The sequence below is a fragment of the Pimephales promelas genome, chromosome 1 (assembly GCF_988280905.1).
Source record: "Pimephales promelas chromosome 1, fPimPro1.hap1.1, whole genome shotgun sequence".
NCBI classification, from domain to species: Eukaryota; Metazoa; Chordata; class Actinopteri; order Cypriniformes; family Leuciscidae; genus Pimephales; species Pimephales promelas.
The window spans coordinates 41,481,371-41,501,586 of record NC_142769.1 but is presented as its reverse complement, the minus strand read 5'-3'; the positions used below and the strand labels follow the sequence as shown (position 1 = coordinate 41,501,586).

At 35.8% G+C, this 20,216-nt stretch overlaps 1 protein-coding gene across 1 annotated transcript; it reads left to right on the top strand.

Moving 5' to 3' along the window:
- The first annotated feature begins 615 nt into the window (after window positions 1-615).
- mthfs (5,10-methenyltetrahydrofolate synthetase (5-formyltetrahydrofolate cyclo-ligase)) lies at window positions 616-9,596 on the top strand. The gene is made up of 3 exons (XM_039671834.2): window positions 616-875; window positions 1,584-1,848; window positions 9,261-9,596. Exons 1-3 carry the CDS (start codon window positions 765-767, stop codon window positions 9,482-9,484), a joined length of 600 nt encoding a protein of 199 aa, XP_039527768.2. The 5' UTR covers window positions 616-764; the 3' UTR covers window positions 9,485-9,596.
- The last annotated feature ends 10,620 nt before the right edge of the window (window positions 9,597-20,216 follow it).

Genomic DNA, 20,216 nt, shown 5'->3' with positions numbered 1-20,216 from the left:
AAATATATATTACCAGGTAAAATTAGAAATTACTTATTTAACATAACACTCAAATTTGCTTTGTATTATTGATATAAATCATACCATTAGTCTGAGTTACAATATAAAATAAATCTAAAATCCTCTCATTGTGTGTTGTTACAAACACATGTACTTTATTAATTTAATGTGTTTGCGTTGTGTGTTTATGTGAAACTTTGGTGCAGTCACCCTGACCTTTATCTCAGTGGGATCTTCCTGGTAAAATAAAGGATAAATAAATACCATAGGCCACCAAAGGTTAGGCAAATGGTCTGTGCTCATTCACTTTCATTGTATGCCAAAAAAGACGAAATAAAAGAGAAGGGCAACTCAGATTGTCGGCCCTTAAAAGTCTGGCAAAAATCCTATTGTGTTTCCCACGGAATAAATTAAAGTAAATCGAGTTTGTAACAACAGGGTGGGTTTTCAAAAGACTTTTAATGTGAGGGTAAATTGTCCCTTTAAAGGCTTTTCCCTTGAATGTTTATCTTTCCTCGAAAGGCATGAGCTGTAAACTGACTCCGCCCACTCAGGATGGCTAATCCATTTTTACACTGGCCACGCCATTTCAGGACGACTAATCTATCCCGCATTAATAGATCACACGAACATGTGCAGACTTCACTGATGTTATCACATTCTCACGAGTTATTAATTAACTGAGTTGCTGCAATGATTACAACGATCTGTATTTTAATCTGTCTGTTTGCAGTCTGAGTGGATTTGAGCTGTGCAGATTCATTATGGCAGCTTTGCGTGCAGCAAAACAAGCTTTAAGAAGAGAAATCAAGAGTCGAGTGGCTGCAGTGAGTGATCAGGAGAAACTCAGGCAGTCTCAAGTTGTCTCACAAAAGGTAAATGTTATCGATGCGTCAGCTGAGCGACACGAGCTTTCAGGAGTCTTGGAATATACGGAATATACACCATACAAATTATTTTGTTGCAAATTTTAGAGCAAAGCAAATGCGCAGATACATTCACTTTTTATTATAGACTCCAGGGGCACAAGGAAGTGCTGGGGGTGTTGGTGGAAATGTTTTGAGAAAAACAAAAAGTAAATGCATTTAAAATACAATTTGAATAAGTAATAATAATAAAATAAATAAATTCAGGTAAGTTTCTTTTAGCCACTTAGAAAGAGGTTAAGAGGTTTTCCACACATTTTGAATTATTTTTCTTAAATAATATAATTGTTTTTGTGATTTTTGTTTTTGTTTTGAAAAAAAAAAGTCAAAAGGGATTAACAATAAACATTTATTTTCATATTTACCAAGTGTGCTAATAATTCTGACCATGTGTGTGTTAGACACTCTCATTAACCTAATCAGATTTATGAAACTATTCCCCTTATTGAGGCATTTTTTAACCTATTTTCATACAGAGACATTATAAGTGTATATATATATATATATATATATATATATATAAAGCAAAATACAACAAAACAAGGCCTATGTTACTGTAATCATAGTAGTAAAACATTTATGTTGAGCATGTTATAAATAAATAATTATTGTAAATATGGTTTGTGTTTAATAACTACTATCCAAACTCATGTCTAGTTGTTCAGACATCCCAAATACCTGTCCAGCCAGCGTGTCGCTGTCTTCCTGAACATGCATGATGAGGTGCGCACAGAGGACATCATCAAGGACATCTTCAAGAGGGGAAAAGTGTGCTTCATTCCCAGATACTTCACCAAGAGCAGTCGTATGGACATGTTACGACTTCAAGACATGGAGGACATGAACACGCTGCCCCTCACATCTTGGAACATCCGGCAGCCAGCAGACGAGGACACAGACAGAGAGGAAGCCCTAGATATAGGTGAGTTAGGCCAGAAGATTTGGATAATGGACCTGCCCTATAGAAGCTTGTTTCTGCCACAGAAAAAAAGGGGTTTTATCTCACAATTCTGCAAAAAAAAAAAAAAAAGGCAGAATTATGAGTTATAAACTTCAAAGTGCAGGAAATAAAGTTGGAATTGTGAGATATAAACTTGCAATTGTGGGTTATAAAGTCTAAATAGCAAGAAAAAACTTAGATTGTAAGATATATACTCGTAATGGTGAGAAAAGTCAGATTTGGAAGATTAAAAATTTGCAGTTACCTCTTTATATTGCAAGTTTATATCTTAATTCTGAGGAAAAAAATTAAGAATTGCAAGCTATAAACTGAACTGCGAGAAATAAACTCAGAATTACAAGTAATAACACAATTCTTGACGTTTTTTTTTCCTCCTAAGTTCAGTTATAAACTCAGAATTTCAAATTCTAAACAAACAATTGTCATTTTATGAAAGCCAAATTGTGATATATAAACTCTCAATTGAAAGGAAACATGTCAGAACTGTGAGTTAGAAAGCCACACTTAACTTTTTTATATATTTTTATTCTGTGGCAGAAACAAGTTTCCATACTACCCTCTTACGATAAAAATAAAAAAAATAAAAAATTGGGTAAAATAAAATGCATGTTTACCAAACAGCCGAATTCTGCACACTTGGCCAGATATTGTCAACCTCCTGTTATATTCTCAACCTAATTCATCATATTTTAGTTGTAACTATTAGCTGATTTATTGCATTTAATTTAGTCTAAAACACAGTTTGTAACATGTATTGAGGTGAGGGGAAATGATCCCATCAGATTGAATTTATGTGTTATTTAATTAACTTAAAAACAGCCAAAATGCTGTAGAAGGTCTGTGTCAAATACTGAAAAAATGGCTTTGCTTAAGCTCAATAAACAAATCAAAGTTCACAAGGCAAGGAACTCACACACATAATACACAAACATTTTGTCATTGCATTTGGCCTCTAAATAAAGTATTGTTTGTAAGAAATCTTCTACTATTATGTGTGCGAGCTCCTCTCCTTGTTGAACTTAATTTACTTGTAATAAAATGTGAAAAAATAAATTCAAAATACAGCACATATTCGCAAAGCTGTTTTAATTATATATATATATATATATATATATATATATTATAATTAACATAACGTAAGGAAAGTGTTATACAGGTATGAAGTTGGGAAAAGGAAATGCATTGTACCATTAGATGGTGCTCTTACCCCACAGATTCATTTGGCTTCATATTCACTTACAGTATAATCAGATTTTAATGCTTTCTATAATAGTTTTTGCATCTAAACATTAACATTAGGATATTTATTTTAGTTTGATAGTGTAATAGTGCATTTTGTTGTTGAGCTTTTGCACTAAGATAGAAAAGGTGGGTTACTGCATTGCAGTGTTTAGGAATTGTAGTAGTAATTACACCAAACTGCTCGAATCATGTTTTTTAAAGTCCCTTATGAGTATACGGCTTATAAATAGACTAAAAGACCACAGCAGCACCTAGTTTTACTGTAATCCCAATATATTATCTCTTAATGTGTGATTTAGAGGCATATATCAAACATGAAATGCACTTTCTATAATTTTTGCATATTTCAATTAATGCAGAGAGTGCTTCATAAATTGATGGTGAAAAGTGGGTAATACCAGAAGGGAATTAGGTGGTTAGAGATTTGTATCTTTTCAATAATGTGCCCCAATGAATCATGCACAATAAGGCCAGATATGTGTATTAATAAAATCAATGTTGAAATTCATCAGCAGGAAGTTTATTGAGTGTATCATTTCTCCATTAATGTGTAATTTAGTAGGCTAATTGACACGTTGTTTATTGTCAGACTCGTGTCGTATATTAGTTATAGTGCCTGAGTCAGGAACTTACCATCATATTTCATTTATTTCCCCACATTTACTTGCTGTAAGTGAATTATGATTCATAAATCATGCTGTTTCCTGCACACAGCTTGTATTTTTTATTTATGGGGTTTGTGACTGAGGACTGTGTTTTTACGTCCTAATTTTTCATCTATACAACTGAACTGTTTACTTTATCTCTGTAATTTTTCCTCAGGCTAATTATAGCCTAAGTTAATCTTACATTTAGCAGAAATGCTTGTTTTATAAAGCAAATTGGAAAGAAATCACCCCGTCTCACTGTGTCTATGTGGTGGAGAATATAAAGGCAGAACTGAGCAGGTGTTACAGGACGGCAGAGGCTGACCAAAGCCTCTCGCCCCTGTTGAGTAAGTAATGACTCTGAGATTAAAGTCTGTGTGTTTTAGACACACATTTGATGGGGTGTTTGTGTATATGTGCATTAAAGAGAGAGCGGAGCGGATGAAAAATACAGCCATTCAAGAGAAAGCCATAGAAATGGGGGTTGATATGTGAAATGCACACGAGGAGGGGTGTAAGCGCACTAAACTATCCCAGTGAGAGAGGAAGGTGGGTGTGTTTGTGCATTTTGTTCCCGCAGAGTGAAACAGTGACCTTGAGCTCAGGACATCCTTTGGACTTTAATGCTACTTCCCTTTAAAGTCAACATGAAAAAGAAAAAGAAAAAAAAAGACCTTAGTTGTTTTTCTAGGCCCGTTGACACCAAGGACGATAACAATAAAGATTTTTTTTTAATCTTTCTAAATATAAAAGATGATAGTGCTTATAATAAACAAAATGATATTGTCCGTTGGTGTGATTCAAAGGACCTTTATTGTGGATAATTCGTCAGTGCATGCTATTCCTTAGAAAATGTTTCTATTTTAATCAAACCTCTGAAATCACTTTCTTTTATATAATATTAACTATATATATATATATATATATTAGGGCTGTCAAACGATTAATCACGATTAATCGCATCCAAAATAAAAGTTTGTGTTTACATAATATATGTGGGTGCACTGTGTATAATTATTTTATATATATAAATACACACACAGGCTTGTATATATTATGTATGTACTGTATATAGATTTATATATACTTTATATTATATATAAATATTTTATTTATGAATAATATTTTTTTCTTAAATATACATGCATATATATATATATATTTATATACACAAAATAATTATACACAGTGCACCCACATATATTATGTAAACGCAAACTTTTATTTTGGATGCGACTAATCGTTTGACAGCCCTTCTATAAATATATATATATATATATATATATATATATATATATATTAGGTTACAGGGTTCCTACACAGTTTGGAAAAGTATGGAATTTGATTAGAGTGATGGGGGGGGGACTATTCAGTTTTCTAAAATATAAAATTAAGAATTACTAAAAATAAATTTGTCTTGCAAGCAGGTTATAAATAATTATGCATGTTATAAAGCTTTTTAGGTTTGTCTCATCATGTAAGCGCATGTTTTCACTTTTCACTTCATGAGAACCAATGGGGACAAAAAATAAAGACAATACTATTCCAAATATAATGCTGAAAATGGTGTATAAATCATGTTAAATATGGTCTGAAAGATCCACAGATAGGTTTGGATTTTTGATTCTGGAATTCTGAAAAGAAAATGGAATTCCCTGAAGTTAATAATATGATTAAATTGACATTGACTTGAAATGTTGTCAACAAAAAGAAATAAAAGAGAGCTGAGACTAGATAAAAATGTCAGATGTATGTGTGTTTGAAGGAGGGACAAGCATTGAATCTGGGTTTGTAAACTGACCAATCTTTGCACGCTTGTATTGGTAGTACATCACTGTGACACTAAGTGCTAACAAGACTGAATGGTTTGATTCCACCAAAGTGCACTTCATTGCCTATCTGTTTGTGTGTCTGATTGAGGTGCTCCGATAGCATTTAATCCCGCAATAACACTCCATACCTCACTGTCTTCCCTTAAGGTCAAACGCCGCCGCTTGTAAATCAACAAGTTTTTATGAGATTCCAACAAACGTCTGGACTTAATGACCTGTGGTGTCTGGTAAAAATGACTGTCACATTTCCATTCGCAGTTGTAAAACCATCTCATAGATGTATTTTTCAAAGTCTAATGATAAAATACTGCTATCAATATTATATCCTTTAGGTTTGAGTGTATAATTTTATAGTTTAATTTTAGTTGTACCATTTGTGTATTATTATATAAATGTTATTTGGTATTTGTAATATACTGCCGTTAAACATATTATGGTCATTTTGAACATTTAAAAAAAAATTTTGTTTGAATAATCAAAATGTAAATTACATTTATAATTTATTGCTGCTTAATATTTTTGTGGAAATCAAGTACCATTCAAAAGTAAGTGGAGAAAGTAAAACCAATCAATACTTTTAAATAATCAAGTTTGCTTTAAATTGACTGTAAAGGCATGTTGCAAAAGGAATTCTATTTCAAATAAATGCGGTTCATTGAACTTTATCCATCAAATGTTAAAAAATGCATCACAGTTTCAACTAAAAAATATTAAGCAGGACAAATGTTTTCAATATTGATAATTGATTATTCATTTACAGTTCACTGTTTTTACTGTATTTTTTTGATCAAACATATGCAGCCTTGGTGAGTCTAAGATCTTAATTATTTGAAACTTTCAATTGGTAGATTGATATCATCATCATCAAGGCCTTTGCAGCGCAAGCACCGATCTGAATGGTGTCTGACATGCCGTCTTTATGTAAAAATGCTGGTGTAAGCATGGCAGGACATGCCCTCTGTCAGAACAGACTGCCAGACCGGTCTGTGCTATAAGTATATATACGCGTTTCTTCAGATCCTTTCTACTCCACCTTTTACACCAGAGGATCATGAACTGGGATCGGCAGGTAAAGATGAGATGAAGAGATAACAAAAGACGGAACAATTTTTGAAATCCTGCAAAGAACTGATGCACTTTCAGATTGAAACCTTGCTCTGAGATGAAGCCTGCAGGCCTGGGAAACATGTTTTGCAGAACTGAAAAAAGAATAGGATGTGTGATGGCTTGTACATTTAATACCTTGTCTTGTTTATATTGGAGATTGTCTAATTGGTTCAGGCTCATTAATAACACGTTTTATTTAAAGCGACTGTTTGCGATTTGTCAACGCAACCGTATCAAGTTGAGTAATGTGTAATAATTCTGCGTAGATGCATTATTAACGAATGTGCAGAACAGAGCCGTATTAGAACAGAGCCGAGAGTGAAATATGGAACGAGGTGCAGAAACAGGCTGCAATTGTGAGATCGTTGATATTAATATTTAATGGTTTTGCTTGTGTTAATTCAGACTCGTAACATATTTCTTGTAAACCAATACATCACACTGTCTGGGTACTGTCATTTGGTTTATCTTCAAAATTGGCAGATTTGTTAGGCCTTTATATCCAGTGGGCCTTATTCATGAATGTTGACAGAACATAAAGCCATTTGTACTTAAATCAAGTACAGTTTACATACAGATCGTGAGCTTAGAATTATAAGGTTCTATCTCCGTTTAGGTTAGTTCTGAGATATTGAGCATCAAAGTTTTTACATCCCAGCTGGCAAAACTGTTATGTAGTATAATCTTCTATTATAGCTTTATCTATTAATCTTTTTTTTTTTTTTTTTTTTTTTTTTACAAAAATAACACCACACAGGCATTAATAAACACCTAATGGATCAGATTATGTCAAAAACTCAATTTCGACCAAAAGTGGAGATAGGACCTTATAATTCTAAGCTCACGAGATGCATTTACAAAAATGCAGAAAATCATTGATTATTCATCATGAATGAGGCCCATTGTGCTCATTCGAAATCTAGAGTTCTTGTGGCTACAGCAGCAGAACACAAATCTATGTGTATTGAAATGAATGCAACACTTCTGCACATATGGGTTCACAAACAGTTAATGGAGGAATTCGCTTTGCTTGTGTTTTAAAGGGATACTCCAATTTTTTTGGAAATAGGCTCATTTTACCACTCCCTCAGAGTTAAACAGCTGAGTTTTACCGTTTTTGATTCAATTCAGTCGATTTTCAGATATTTAGAAGAATATCAGTAACCAGACAGTTTCTGGCCTCATTGACTTCCATAGTACATTTTTTTTCCTACTATGGAAGTCAATGAGACCAGAAACTGTCTGGTTACTTATATTCTTCTAAATATCAAAAAATCTGCTGAATACATTCGAAAACGGTAAAAGCCAACTGTTTAACTCTGGGGGAGTGGTAAAATGAGCCAATTTCCAAAAAGTGGAGTATCCCTTTAAGGAGACTGGTTGTGTGAATTTAATTTGTAGTTTGTTTGCTTCTCTACATAAGCAGAAAGTAAATTATTTTGTGCATAAATTGGTGAATGCAGTTCAGAGACCGTTTATATACTAATGGATGCTTGAATGATATGCATAGAAACTGCTTCCATTTGCGTTTCATTTGCAACAAATTGGTTTACAAACAGTTTACCTATACATTTGTTCTACTTTTGGTTCTTGTGGTGGCCCAAATTGTGAAATTAAATTGTATAGTGCATATCTTAAAGCTATACGCCAGCAAACCTTTGCACTGAACCTTTTACAAATGGGTTTAAACACATTTTATCAGGCTCATTGTGTGAGTTTGAAAAGTAGAATGATTTTGGCTATGCATAGACTGCAAAACAAGCTACTTTCTTCCTCGAGAGGTTCAAATCAAGACGTCAAAATTTAAGAGGTCAAAAGAAAAATGTAAGTTTATACATATTTTGCAGTCTCTTTATTATTATTATTATTCAATAGACCTTACGTAGCCCCACCCCTTTTTCAGCTTTGCGCTTGTTGTCTTTTGACTTCGGTCTGTATTTGCAGCGATCTTGCATAGGTATGAATGAACTGCTCGTAAAAAAAATTCCCGGTTGACATTTGTTTAGATATCTGCTTTACAATGCTTATGATAAACATTACAATGCTCATGATAACTTTTGTTAACTCTACAATAAGTAAATCCACTTCACCAGCTAATTACTCCGACAGCGATGCCATAGAAATATACAGAGCGATCGCAAAATCTGAAGTTCAAAGACAATATTCTAAAGATGACGGCGCCCACGTTTCTCTGGTGCATAAGGTCTATAATAACATAATGATCCACTAATTAGCTGTCATTGTAGCTAAGTCAGAAATATACATGCATAGGTTATGTCTGTCAATTATGAAACATGCATCATTCATACAAATAACCAGAATGTTTGCAAACAAGCAGAAAATAATTTTATAAAACACATTTATCTTTCAAACTCCTGTCTGTAAACACACAGATGTTAGTTTGGCTTCCCTGCATGTTTTTGGTTCTTAAGAACTTAAAATTCACTGTATTGTGCTGTAATGGTGTAAATTCAGCTCCAAAAACAAATCTGCATAATCCACATAATCTTATTTAATTACTCTTTCCTTTCTAATTTTGTTACAGGAGGACTAGATCTTATCCTCATGCCTGGTTTGGGATTTGATAAGAACGGGAATCGGCTTGGCAGAGGAAAGGGTTTCTATGACACGTATTTGGAGCGCTGTAGGACGCACCCTAAGGGAAAGCCGTACACCATTGCCTTGGCTTTCAAAGAGCAGCTGTGTGCTGAAGTCCCAGTGGGGGAACATGATATTCTTATTGATGAAGTCCTCTATGAAGACGAGTAAAGAACTGGACCGGTCGGACCATGATTTCAGGGCTGTTGATTTAAATTCAAAGGATTCCTAACAATATGGATCCTTTTGCTGGATGAAATGCATTAAATCTCTTTGAACGCAATCCATATATTCAAATCATATAATGTCTGCATGGAGACTCTTCAGAAAAGCTTTAAAGTATCTTTATCAATAGAAGATTGATCAAACTCTGACATTTTTAAAAATAGCTGTCCTTCATTGCCATTGATGGTTCCATGAAGAACCTTTTTTCAATTCCAAGGTTCTTTATAGAGGAAAAAGGTGCTTTGATTTGCTAAAAAAAAATGCTTCTTTAAAGGTTCTTGGGGAACCAAAAATGATTCTTCTATGGTGGTTCGAAAGCTTTTTAAGAGTATACCAAAAAGGCTAAATATGCAGTCTGTCCTGACATTAACTCTTTCCCCACCCGTGATAAAATTGAAATGCTTCCCTGCCATTGACGGTTTTCTTTGTTTTCAGTTATACAGTACGCTACTATGCATCTTCTGAATGGTACTGAATCTCCAAATCAAAACACAGACAAAAAGGAGCAGAAACAAGTGATAAAAGCACTGCTTATGCTCGTTGTAGTCTCTTTTTTAAACACTATTTTCTCAGCTTTTTGTTCAAAATTTTGCTTTTTTTATTTTTATAAAAAGAAAGGCTCTGTTCTTTCGTTTGATATGCTGCATGTTCGGATGATACAAAAAATTGTCTAGGGCTCCTGCAGACTGAATTGCAAGCATAGCTGTCAATCATGAAGTTACACCACATTTTGCATAGCATCAAATAACTAACTAAAACCAAACTTGTTAGAAAAAATAAACACTTGAACATATGTCAGCGTTTCACTAAAATGCATAAAACCATCTTTGGAAAAAAACAAACATTTGATGCTTATGGCTTATAATGCAGCCAACCACTAGAGGGCGATCAAAATGTTTTGGCTTTACTTCTCATGATGTGTGTGGCACACTTGGTTACAGCAGAGAATGTTTAATTGAAGAGAACTGGCACTGGCTGGTTACTTCTGGGTTCTGGACTGGCTGCAGTAATACGTCTCTGTCCATGCGGGGGCGCTCGCGGTCGAGTGCAGAATGAATGGGAGTCAATGGGGTTTCACCCTCATAAATCCACTTTTCTCAGGATGTAATTTTTTGTCAAGTAATTTGAAAGTTGCATTCAAAAGGGAGGGCTAAGATAATACACTCAGCTGAAAATTGCATTTTTAAGTTCACTTATCTGTTCTAAAAATCCGTGAATTCAAAAATGTGATGACGTCACACAATAGCAGAATGCTAGCGTGTTCCGGCCAACAACGGCCAAACCTGTAAGAAATCAAAAGGACATAAGTACTCGTTCATTCGACTTTTGGCCTATAATCTATATTGAACTTGCGGAATCAACAATAAAATGCTAATTTAACGACAATAAGGTGAAAGAGACACTTTTAGCCGTTTAGCCCCATAGACTCCCATTCATTCTGCACTCGCCCGCGATCACCTCCAGTGGAATTCTAATGGAACTGCAACCAGGATGATACACAATGGGGCTAATAGGAAGTGCCAAGGCTCTCCGTTAGAGGGGCTCTGGTTACAGCATGTTTAAAAATCATCAGGACAGTTTTATTTTTAAATTCGGCATGAAACAGAAGTTGCGATAGTTTTGTTGTCATATTCCATATTGTGAATATATTAGAGTGAAACTGCTTCTCAAACAAGAAAAGATGGAGGGCAGGACCTCTGGAATCGATTAGATGGTTGTTCTCATGTGAGTGACAGGTCTCGTCCTCGCACCAGTAAACGTGTCAGAGGAGAGAAATGTCGCTGCGAGAGGAAGAAGTTGTTTTGATATAAATTATGACGCATGATTTTTCACAAAAAAAAATTATCCGGATGTGTCCGGATAAATCATTCACAATAAACTGCAATATTGAATAAAAAAATGTCCATTCTGACTTTAATCTTCCAACTCTAAATAAATTTCAGAATTTTGACGGTATAAACAGTTATCAGTAAGTTACATTTCTGTCTGTTCCTTACACAAAGTTATTACATAGACTTCTTGTTTGGTACATTTATGATGTTCTGATTGTCCTTGTTGGTGTTTTGAAATCTGTGTGCCACAGGAAAAACTACAGCATGAGGTATGGAGTAAGGGTGAGTAAATAATAATAACAGAAGTTGGCTCAACATTTGCTTTAAAATAATCTTCAGTGCCTGATCCATTCTTGATTTCATAATTGGATCATGTTCCTGAAATGCTTTAGCTCAGGGGTGCCCAAAGGACAGTGGCCCTCCAGGACCGAGTTTGGACACCTCTTCTTTAGCTAAAGAGGAGAAATCATGGAGGACTGATCAATCTTGCTTCATTAGCTCACGTCCAAACTTCAAACAGAATTTCCATAATATCCTCCAATTTAAACCGCTTTAAACACTATTATTGATCAGTGACATATTGGACAAAATATGGCAGATTTTGGCTAAAAGAAGTATTTGCTCTCCTCTAATTTGCATTTTGAATTAAATTTGTTTTAAACTGCTTTTAACATTGTAAGCTGCAGAAGCGTTGAGACTTACCCTGGTGCTCTTTATTGACAAACAGCATGTGAATTAAGACAGGCATAATGAGCAGTCTGTCAATGACTCTCTATAGTCCCTGTTTTTGGAAGTTATTTTTGTTGATTTGTTATTATAAGGGAATGAGAAATTACAGAGCTGGCTGTTGAAATTCAGCTTTGCCATCCCAGAAATACATTCATATTCAGCCCATTCTCACCCCCAAGGCGTCACTTAACTGACGCCTTGGGAAGCATTTGGACATGCTTCAATATCTGACGCTTTAGGCGCCATTTAGCGTCAGTTAGATGACGCCCTAGGATCGCGTGTACCCTACCCCCACCCCACACCTAAACCTAACCGCGTCCTCTAACTGACGCTTTCCTTTAGCGACAGTTAGATGACGCCGTAGGATGGTGTCATGTAAGTGACGCTAAAGGGCGCCTAAAACGTCAAATATTGAAGCATGGTCAAAGGTGACGCCTTGGGGTGAGAATGCGTTGTCATATTATAATAATAGAAAATAGTTATTTAAAATTGTTATAATATTTCACAGCATTACTCTGTTTTTGCTGTATTTTCCTTCTCTTTTAAACGAATAGTTCCTCTAAAATAAATGAGAAATTATTTATTCAGCTTCAGTCATTCCAAACTTGACATTCTGTTTCCCATGTAACACAAAAGGAGATTTTCTTTCTATATAATAGTCATATAATAGACACTTTATTTATTATATTATATTTATTATATATTTATACTTTTTGATATTTACAACTAAAAATGTACTGATAAGCAGTATATTCTTACAGTAGGTACTAACTGTTTTTAATGTTATTTACCTAATAAAATGTTAATATTAATTCACAATGCATTAAATAATTTTAATACAACTTTTGATCTTAAAATGTAATATTGACAGTAACATTAACTAAGATTAATAAATGCCAACTTCAGTTTGCTTCAATTCAAACCTTAAAGGGGTGGTTTACTGCTTTTATAATATATATATATAACATTAATATAACATGTATTTGTGCTTTTTCTTTTTTTAAGTCTTATTTTTCATAAATTTCACCTTTATTGTAAGCCGCTTTCTCCTAAAAAAAAAATTGATAATTTCAAATTGGAACTGCTTCATGTTTTAGTACCAGTTTCTTGTTGAATCCGGTGTTAAATTCGTGGAGATTCTGGAAGCTGTCTTCCGTAAAATGCGCAGCACAGAGAGCTAAATTACGACGTTATTTTCAGGAACATAATCAAACATAAATTGTATCAATTGTTGAAGAAGTACAGCGTCCGTTGTAAGCTCGAACACAGAAGACCTGACAGCTGGGTGAACAACACACTCGACGAGCCGCAGGAATATGCTCGTGCACTTTTTTGCATTTTCCGGAGGGAGGGTTGATGCAAATGTATGGGTTAGTGACATCTAAAACTAACACAGTCTCATCCCAAAAAGTCATATAACTGACGTCTTGGGGCGTATTTTGACCACACGTCAATATCCGCCTTTTTAGGGCCCCCTTAAACGTCGGTAGATGGCGATCCCGGGCCGTCATACAACTGACGCTTTACCTTTAACGTCAGTTAGGTGACGGGTTAGGTTTAGGTATGGGGTAGAGTTAGGATCCCATAACCTCATCTACCGACGTTTAAGGGGGCCCTAAAAAGGCGAATATTGACGTATGGTCAAAAGACGTCCCAAAACATCAGTTATATGATGTCTTGGGATGAGACCGGGTTGCTAAAACCGCAGCTGTAGTCCCAATCGAGTCGTTTTTGTAGGCATTGATTTTTAAAAGACGATATCTCTGCTTACATTGAACTTTCAGCGGAGAAACTTAGCAGATACTGTTTCGTGTACCAACAGCAACATTACACGGCATTTAAAATGAAAAAAGTGAAATCGCAGTCAACCCCCCCTTTAAATGAAAAGTGTTACCGACACTTCTTATGGCACTTTATGGTTTATTCTGTGTGATGATTCTTCAAAATGTCTTTCTGTTCTATGGAAATAAACATGAGAGCATGGCAGTAAATAATAAGAGATTTTCATCCTGGAGAACTGTTTCTTATAAGTTCAGCCGAATACAATTTTGGCTTGTGGCATTTCAGTCATTAGAAATGAATACATACATTTTGATTGTGCTTCTATAAAATATATTTAGAATACCCATGGGCTCTGAGTTGGAGAAGAAGGTGGAAAGCAAACACTCCCACATCTGAACTGAGGGAAAATTAGAGGTAATAATTGCTATGAAAATGTAATGTAATGCAGATGATTGATTCCTTCTAAGATGCAGCAGTAAAGAACAGAAACAGGATTTGCCAGAGCAGTTCACAACGACTAAAGGAACAAGTATTGTGCCTTATTTTGTCCTTTTCAGATGATGAAAGAGGTAGAAATTGGAAGAAAGTCCTAAAGTGCACTTACAAAAATGACTCATTCTGTTTTCAGTGAATTCATAAACCAGTGTTCATGTAAGTGCAGACTGATGCAGCTTCATGTAGAACATTATTATTAAATCATACATCAATTGTTTTGTATTTCAAAAACAAACTCAAGTTTCGGTGCTGCTTTGTCCATTGGGTGCTGCGGTGACTTGGGGGAATAATAAAACATGGGCCGTGTTCGTTTTTTTTTTTTTTTTTTTTTTTAAGATGTCACTAATGATGCAACAAATAGGCTAGATTAAAAAAATGCAAATGCATTCATAATGTTACAAAAACAATCTATTTAAAATAAAATGCTGCTCTTTTGAACTTTCATCGAACAATCCTGACAAAAATGTCGGTTTCCAGAAAAATAAGAAGCATAACTTAAAATGATAATAATGTTTTGTTTTTGTTTTTCTGAATGAGAGCTATCTAAACAAGAGTGAACCAAATAGTGTTAGAGCACAATCAACACCAGACAATGAGCAACCTCAACTGAGAGCAATACAGAGGGATTTCAATGAACAAAAAAAGGATCATTTATAAACGTTACATATGCACAAAAGAAGGCATACGCTGCTCTCTACGCAATAATTGGTATTTATAAGAAAACTTGATGGGAAAATGTGCGGTCCTTCGCGCAAACTCTGACCCAGACATACGCACAAAAACGGGTGAAATGAGAAATGGCGACACCGTCGGCAGATGGGAGAAACACGTGAAAGTGTGTGAATCTGTAGACTGTTGTGTAAAAGAAATGGCAATACTGGCTCTTATAAATTACAAGAAGACTTCACAAAGCAAGTTCCAAATGGCTTCATTGTGACACACAAATACCCAAAATCCCCACTTCCAAGACTCTGTCCTATATAGGGCACAGGGATACTCACTTACGAATTTGCCCAATGATACAACAACAACTGAATGTGACGAATCGGACAAATTGGAATGATTTCTGAAGGATCATGTTAGACTGGAGTAATGGATATGTATACTCAAATTGAAAAAAGTTATTTCATATTGTAATATTTTACAAAATTTCTGTTTCTACTTTATTTTTGATCGAATAAATGCAGGCCCAGTGAGCATACGAGATTGACAACAAACAGCAATGCTTAAATGAATCAATAAAATATACTAATTTTATAAATGGTATATGAAAAAGTTTGTAACACAAATGTTTAAAACTGCAGATTTTATCATAAATTCCATATATTTCAAAACTAAATGTGATTTAAATATCACGGATGAATCATGCACAAAGCCAGGAGCCATGCATTAAAAAGAGTCAACAGGGTCACTTCTAGGAGCGTATTATTGTACATTCATGCACCAAAGTGGGATGATATGCTTCATAAAGCAATAAAAAAACGCTGAATTCAGAATTGGCCTTTTGGACAACTGGTCAGGAAGGAACAGAAATAGAGAAACTTGTCAGGTGCACGTTGGCGTTATATGTTCCTATTCTGAAAGTCTGGCATTTACAGAGAAAACCCAGTAGACATGATGTTTAAAATAAAGCTGCTCTTTACCTGATATATATGAGGGTGGTTTCATTGTGCAGCAGAAGGTTTCCTCACCCAGCATATGTTTATCTTCTCAAACTGCCTGCTGCTTAATCAAAAACAGTAGGTTCCAAGGAATGATTAATTGGGGGGGGGGGGGATCAGAGGGAATGACAGCATGGGCACTCATTATAAGGAATTATTAAGGTGAAACGAAGACGCTGGATGAGTTTCACGGTTTGACAGGTGAATTTGGATGAGATGCATCTGTCTGTCTGTCTGTCTGTCTGTCAACCATCCATCCATCCTAAATATTAAAATTAAGCCACATGTGTCCTACAACCTTCAAAATTCAAGGCTGTACGACATTCGCTGGCAAACTTTCTGGCAAGGTTTTGGCAATCTAACATCAAAGCTGGTATTGAACTTTCTATTTTTTATGCTTTTTATCTCTCAATAGTTTCAGCAGCAGAATGAATTTCCTTCAAGGTCAGGTTGGTTATAACAGCAAGGGTCAGAAAGGCTTGTGCACTAAAAAAAATCCCCATTGTTTTACCATGTGTTCAGGAAAACTGGACTGAGGAACCAGGGCTGAGCTCATTGACAATCTGAATGAGCTCAGGCAATCTACTCGCTCCAATTCGCTTGAAGACCCCCGAAATTCCAGGCGGTTATCAAGACGTCGGTGAGAAGCAGCGTGGGTCACGTGTTTTATTTTTATTTTTTTCATTTTAATTTATTATAAAGTATTAAATAGTCATAGATTCTATTCAAGCACAGAATATTCATTGAACATCTCAAAGGAGGACTTCACAGGAATCTTCTGGGCATGAATGACAATCACATGAGACTAAGGAAAGGAACAGTTTAGAATCCTTTGAAGAATTAAAGGCTTGTTTCTACACATTCATGCTTTAATGGCTTGGCAAATGGATCCCGCTCACTGTGGCTCCACAGAAGCCCAGAAACTGATTCCTCTGCCAGAGGATGAGGGCTGCTCACCACAGCTTACATAGCACTTAGTGAGAGGCCTTCATGGGTGGAAATCACACCGTCTCTGGTTGGCATCCACTGGGGTCTGTCTTGGCAGGACAGTAGGACAGAGATCCAGGGCAGAGCTGAGAGGAAAAGGGAGAGGCTTCAAATGGCCAATTGTTTTAGTAGTTCGAAAATTAGTTTACCTAGCAAGTCCAATAAATTAACGTTTCTTGATTTCTTCTTGGTCTAAACCAAAGTTTTATTCTAACTGCTTCCAGGTTTATATTTTCAGCAATTTGGGAGCTACTTCAGAGTTAAAGGGTTAGTTCACCCAAAAAATGAAAATTAAGTCCCCCCCATGCTGTTCCAACCCCGCAAGATGAAGATATTTTTGATTAAATTTGAGAGGTGGCTCAATGCTACATAGGCTGCCTAAGTGATCGAAACTTGACGGCCCAGAAAGTCATTGAAGAAAATGTTTAAATACTCCATGTGACAACAGTGGCTCAACTATACGTAGGCCTAATGTTGCAAAATTGCGAACGTAAGCTGTCCGACGAGGGAAGAATCGTGCATACCTTCTGTCAGTGCATTATTTTATATTAGTAACCTCCATCTACAGCATGTGTGTCTTTCCACAGAGAGAGAAGAGAGTACCCACGTTTCAGTGATATGTCTGAGGATAAATCGTCTCGTTTCGTTCCACACATTGCTCGTCGTGGAGGCGGGAAGCTCTGGGAGCAAGAAAGCGAGTGTTTGACGGAAACAGACAGCTCCGGTGGGACATGAGAGTAATTCACAGGAAGAGCAATGAGAGGATAAAGGAAGGTGTGCAAATTGGGTAGGTTTACTGCGTGAGGCACAGGAGCTGTTGACAGTCATCAAGCCTCTCTCAAAGGGCTGAGGGAAAACAACGTTAAAATGCTCAGTCTCCTGTGATCGAATACACATAAATCTCATGCTATTTTCATTCTTAGGTGTAGCTATTGGATATACCAAAGTCCTTTTATACATTAGACACTATCAGACATTATTCTAGGCTAAGTGTACAAGGCTACAAGTGTACAAACTCCAAATGTAATTGAGTATAAATGTAACTGATATATATATATATATATATATATATATATATATATAAAATGCCAAAAATTCAAAAAAAAAAAAACAAAAAAAAAAAAACGTGGATGTCATGTGCATGCTTATTCAGTCTTTAGCTGAGTAGTTTTATTTTACAAAATGACATCGCCACTGGCCTGGCAGCATAATACAGTATTTTTAATCATTTTCGCAGTCAACCGTTTGAAGGGTGATCGTTTTGACATCGTTGTTGTCTGTACGCAAATAACGCAAAGGAAAGAACTTTTCTGTTTTAAAGGGATAGTTCACTTTGAAATTAATTTTTGATATGTTTTAGCTTACCTCAAGGGCATCCAAGATGTAGGTGTCTTTGTTTCCACACCATTTTCAATTTTGACATTTTCTGGTCAAACCGTTGTTGTCTGTCAGTCCTATAATGCAGTTTTAAGGGGGTCCACATCAAAGAGCATGCACAGAAAAGTCAAAATTAAACATGATTTAATGACTCGTGAATGTAAGTACACACTGATGGCCTAAGACACGAAATGAGTGGCTTGTGTGAGAAAACTAACAGTATTTATATAGTTTTTACCTCTTAACAGCTGTCGAACTGATCTGAATCAGATGTCCAACTGAACCGAACTGAACCGTCTCCAGACGTTACGCCGCCGGAAGTGATCTCTTGCGCGTCTACGTCACGCATTGTTTAAACTGAGATTTTGGAAGTTTTACCTGTCACTAAACATATTTAGATATATCGAAATCGTCTTCCATTGCAATTTCCCGTATATCTAAATATGTTTAGTGACAGCCCATTCTCACTCCCAAGGCATCACCTAACTGACGCCTTGGGAAGCATTTGGACATGCTTCAATATCTGACGCTTTAGGCGCCCTTTAGCGTCAGTTAGATGACGCCCTAGGATCGCGTGTACCCTACCCCCACCCCACACCTAAACCTAACCGCGTCCTCTAACAGACGCTTAGATGACGCCGTAGGATCGCGTCATGTAAGTGACGCTAAAGGGCGCCTAAAACGTCAAATATTGAAGCATGGTCAAAGGTGACGCCTTGGGGTGAGAATGCGTTGTTAGTGAAAGCTAAAACTTCGCGCGAGAGATCACTTCCGGCATAACGTCTGGAGACGGTTCAGTTCGGTTCAGTTGGACATCTGATTCAGATCAGTTTGACGGCTGTTAACTAGAGGTAAAAACTATATAAATACTGGGGGTTTTTTCTCACACAAACCGCTCGTTTCGTGTCTTAGGCCATCAATGTGTACTTACATTCACGAGTCATTAAATCATGTTTTTTTATTTTGACTTCTCTGTGCATGCTCTTTGAGGTGGACCCCCTAAAACTGCAGTATAGGACTGACAGACAACAACGGTTTGACCAAAAAATGTGAAAATTGAAAATCCTGTGGAAACAAAGACACCTACATCTTGGATGCCCTTGAGATAAGCTAAAACATATCAAAAATTAATTTCAAAGTGAACTATCCCTTTAATATAATTTGTCATGTAAATGTACTGTAAGGGGCCATTTGGTGAGTATTGAGCACAGAAATTATTCTCCAAAGTTTTGCTTTAGGACCTGGCATACTTGTAACAGTGTGAACAGGTGAGTCCAGGACAACCTACAGTTCCCATAATTCTGTGGGGTAGGGTAATATTTATGTCACAGTAGCATAGCACTCTTGTCTTGTCTGAATCCATTCATTGATTCTATAAACAAGCTTGTTCAGGTCAGGTCATTAACTGCGGTTTAATAGTGATGTTTTTAATGGATGCATTTTAAATCGAGAGCGCTGTTCCTGACCTTCTATCTAAATTTGTTTATGCTGCTCATGCTTAGAATTGTTTGTGTCTATAGGTCACCTTCACTTAATTAAATGTAGGCATGAGGTTGCTCTATGGCATGTATAGGCTTTATCATTGAGGTAATGGGTATATGTAAATAAAGTAGTAGTCTTCTTGGGGTAGAAAAAAAAAGTAGGGCTGTGCAAAAATTAATTGCGATTAATCGCATCCAAAATAAAAGTCTGTGTTTACATAATATATTTGTGTGTGCTGTATATAATTATTTTGTATATATAAATACCTATGTATGCATGTATATATTTAAGAATTAGTTGTGCTTAAATTCTGTATATAAATACAGTATATAT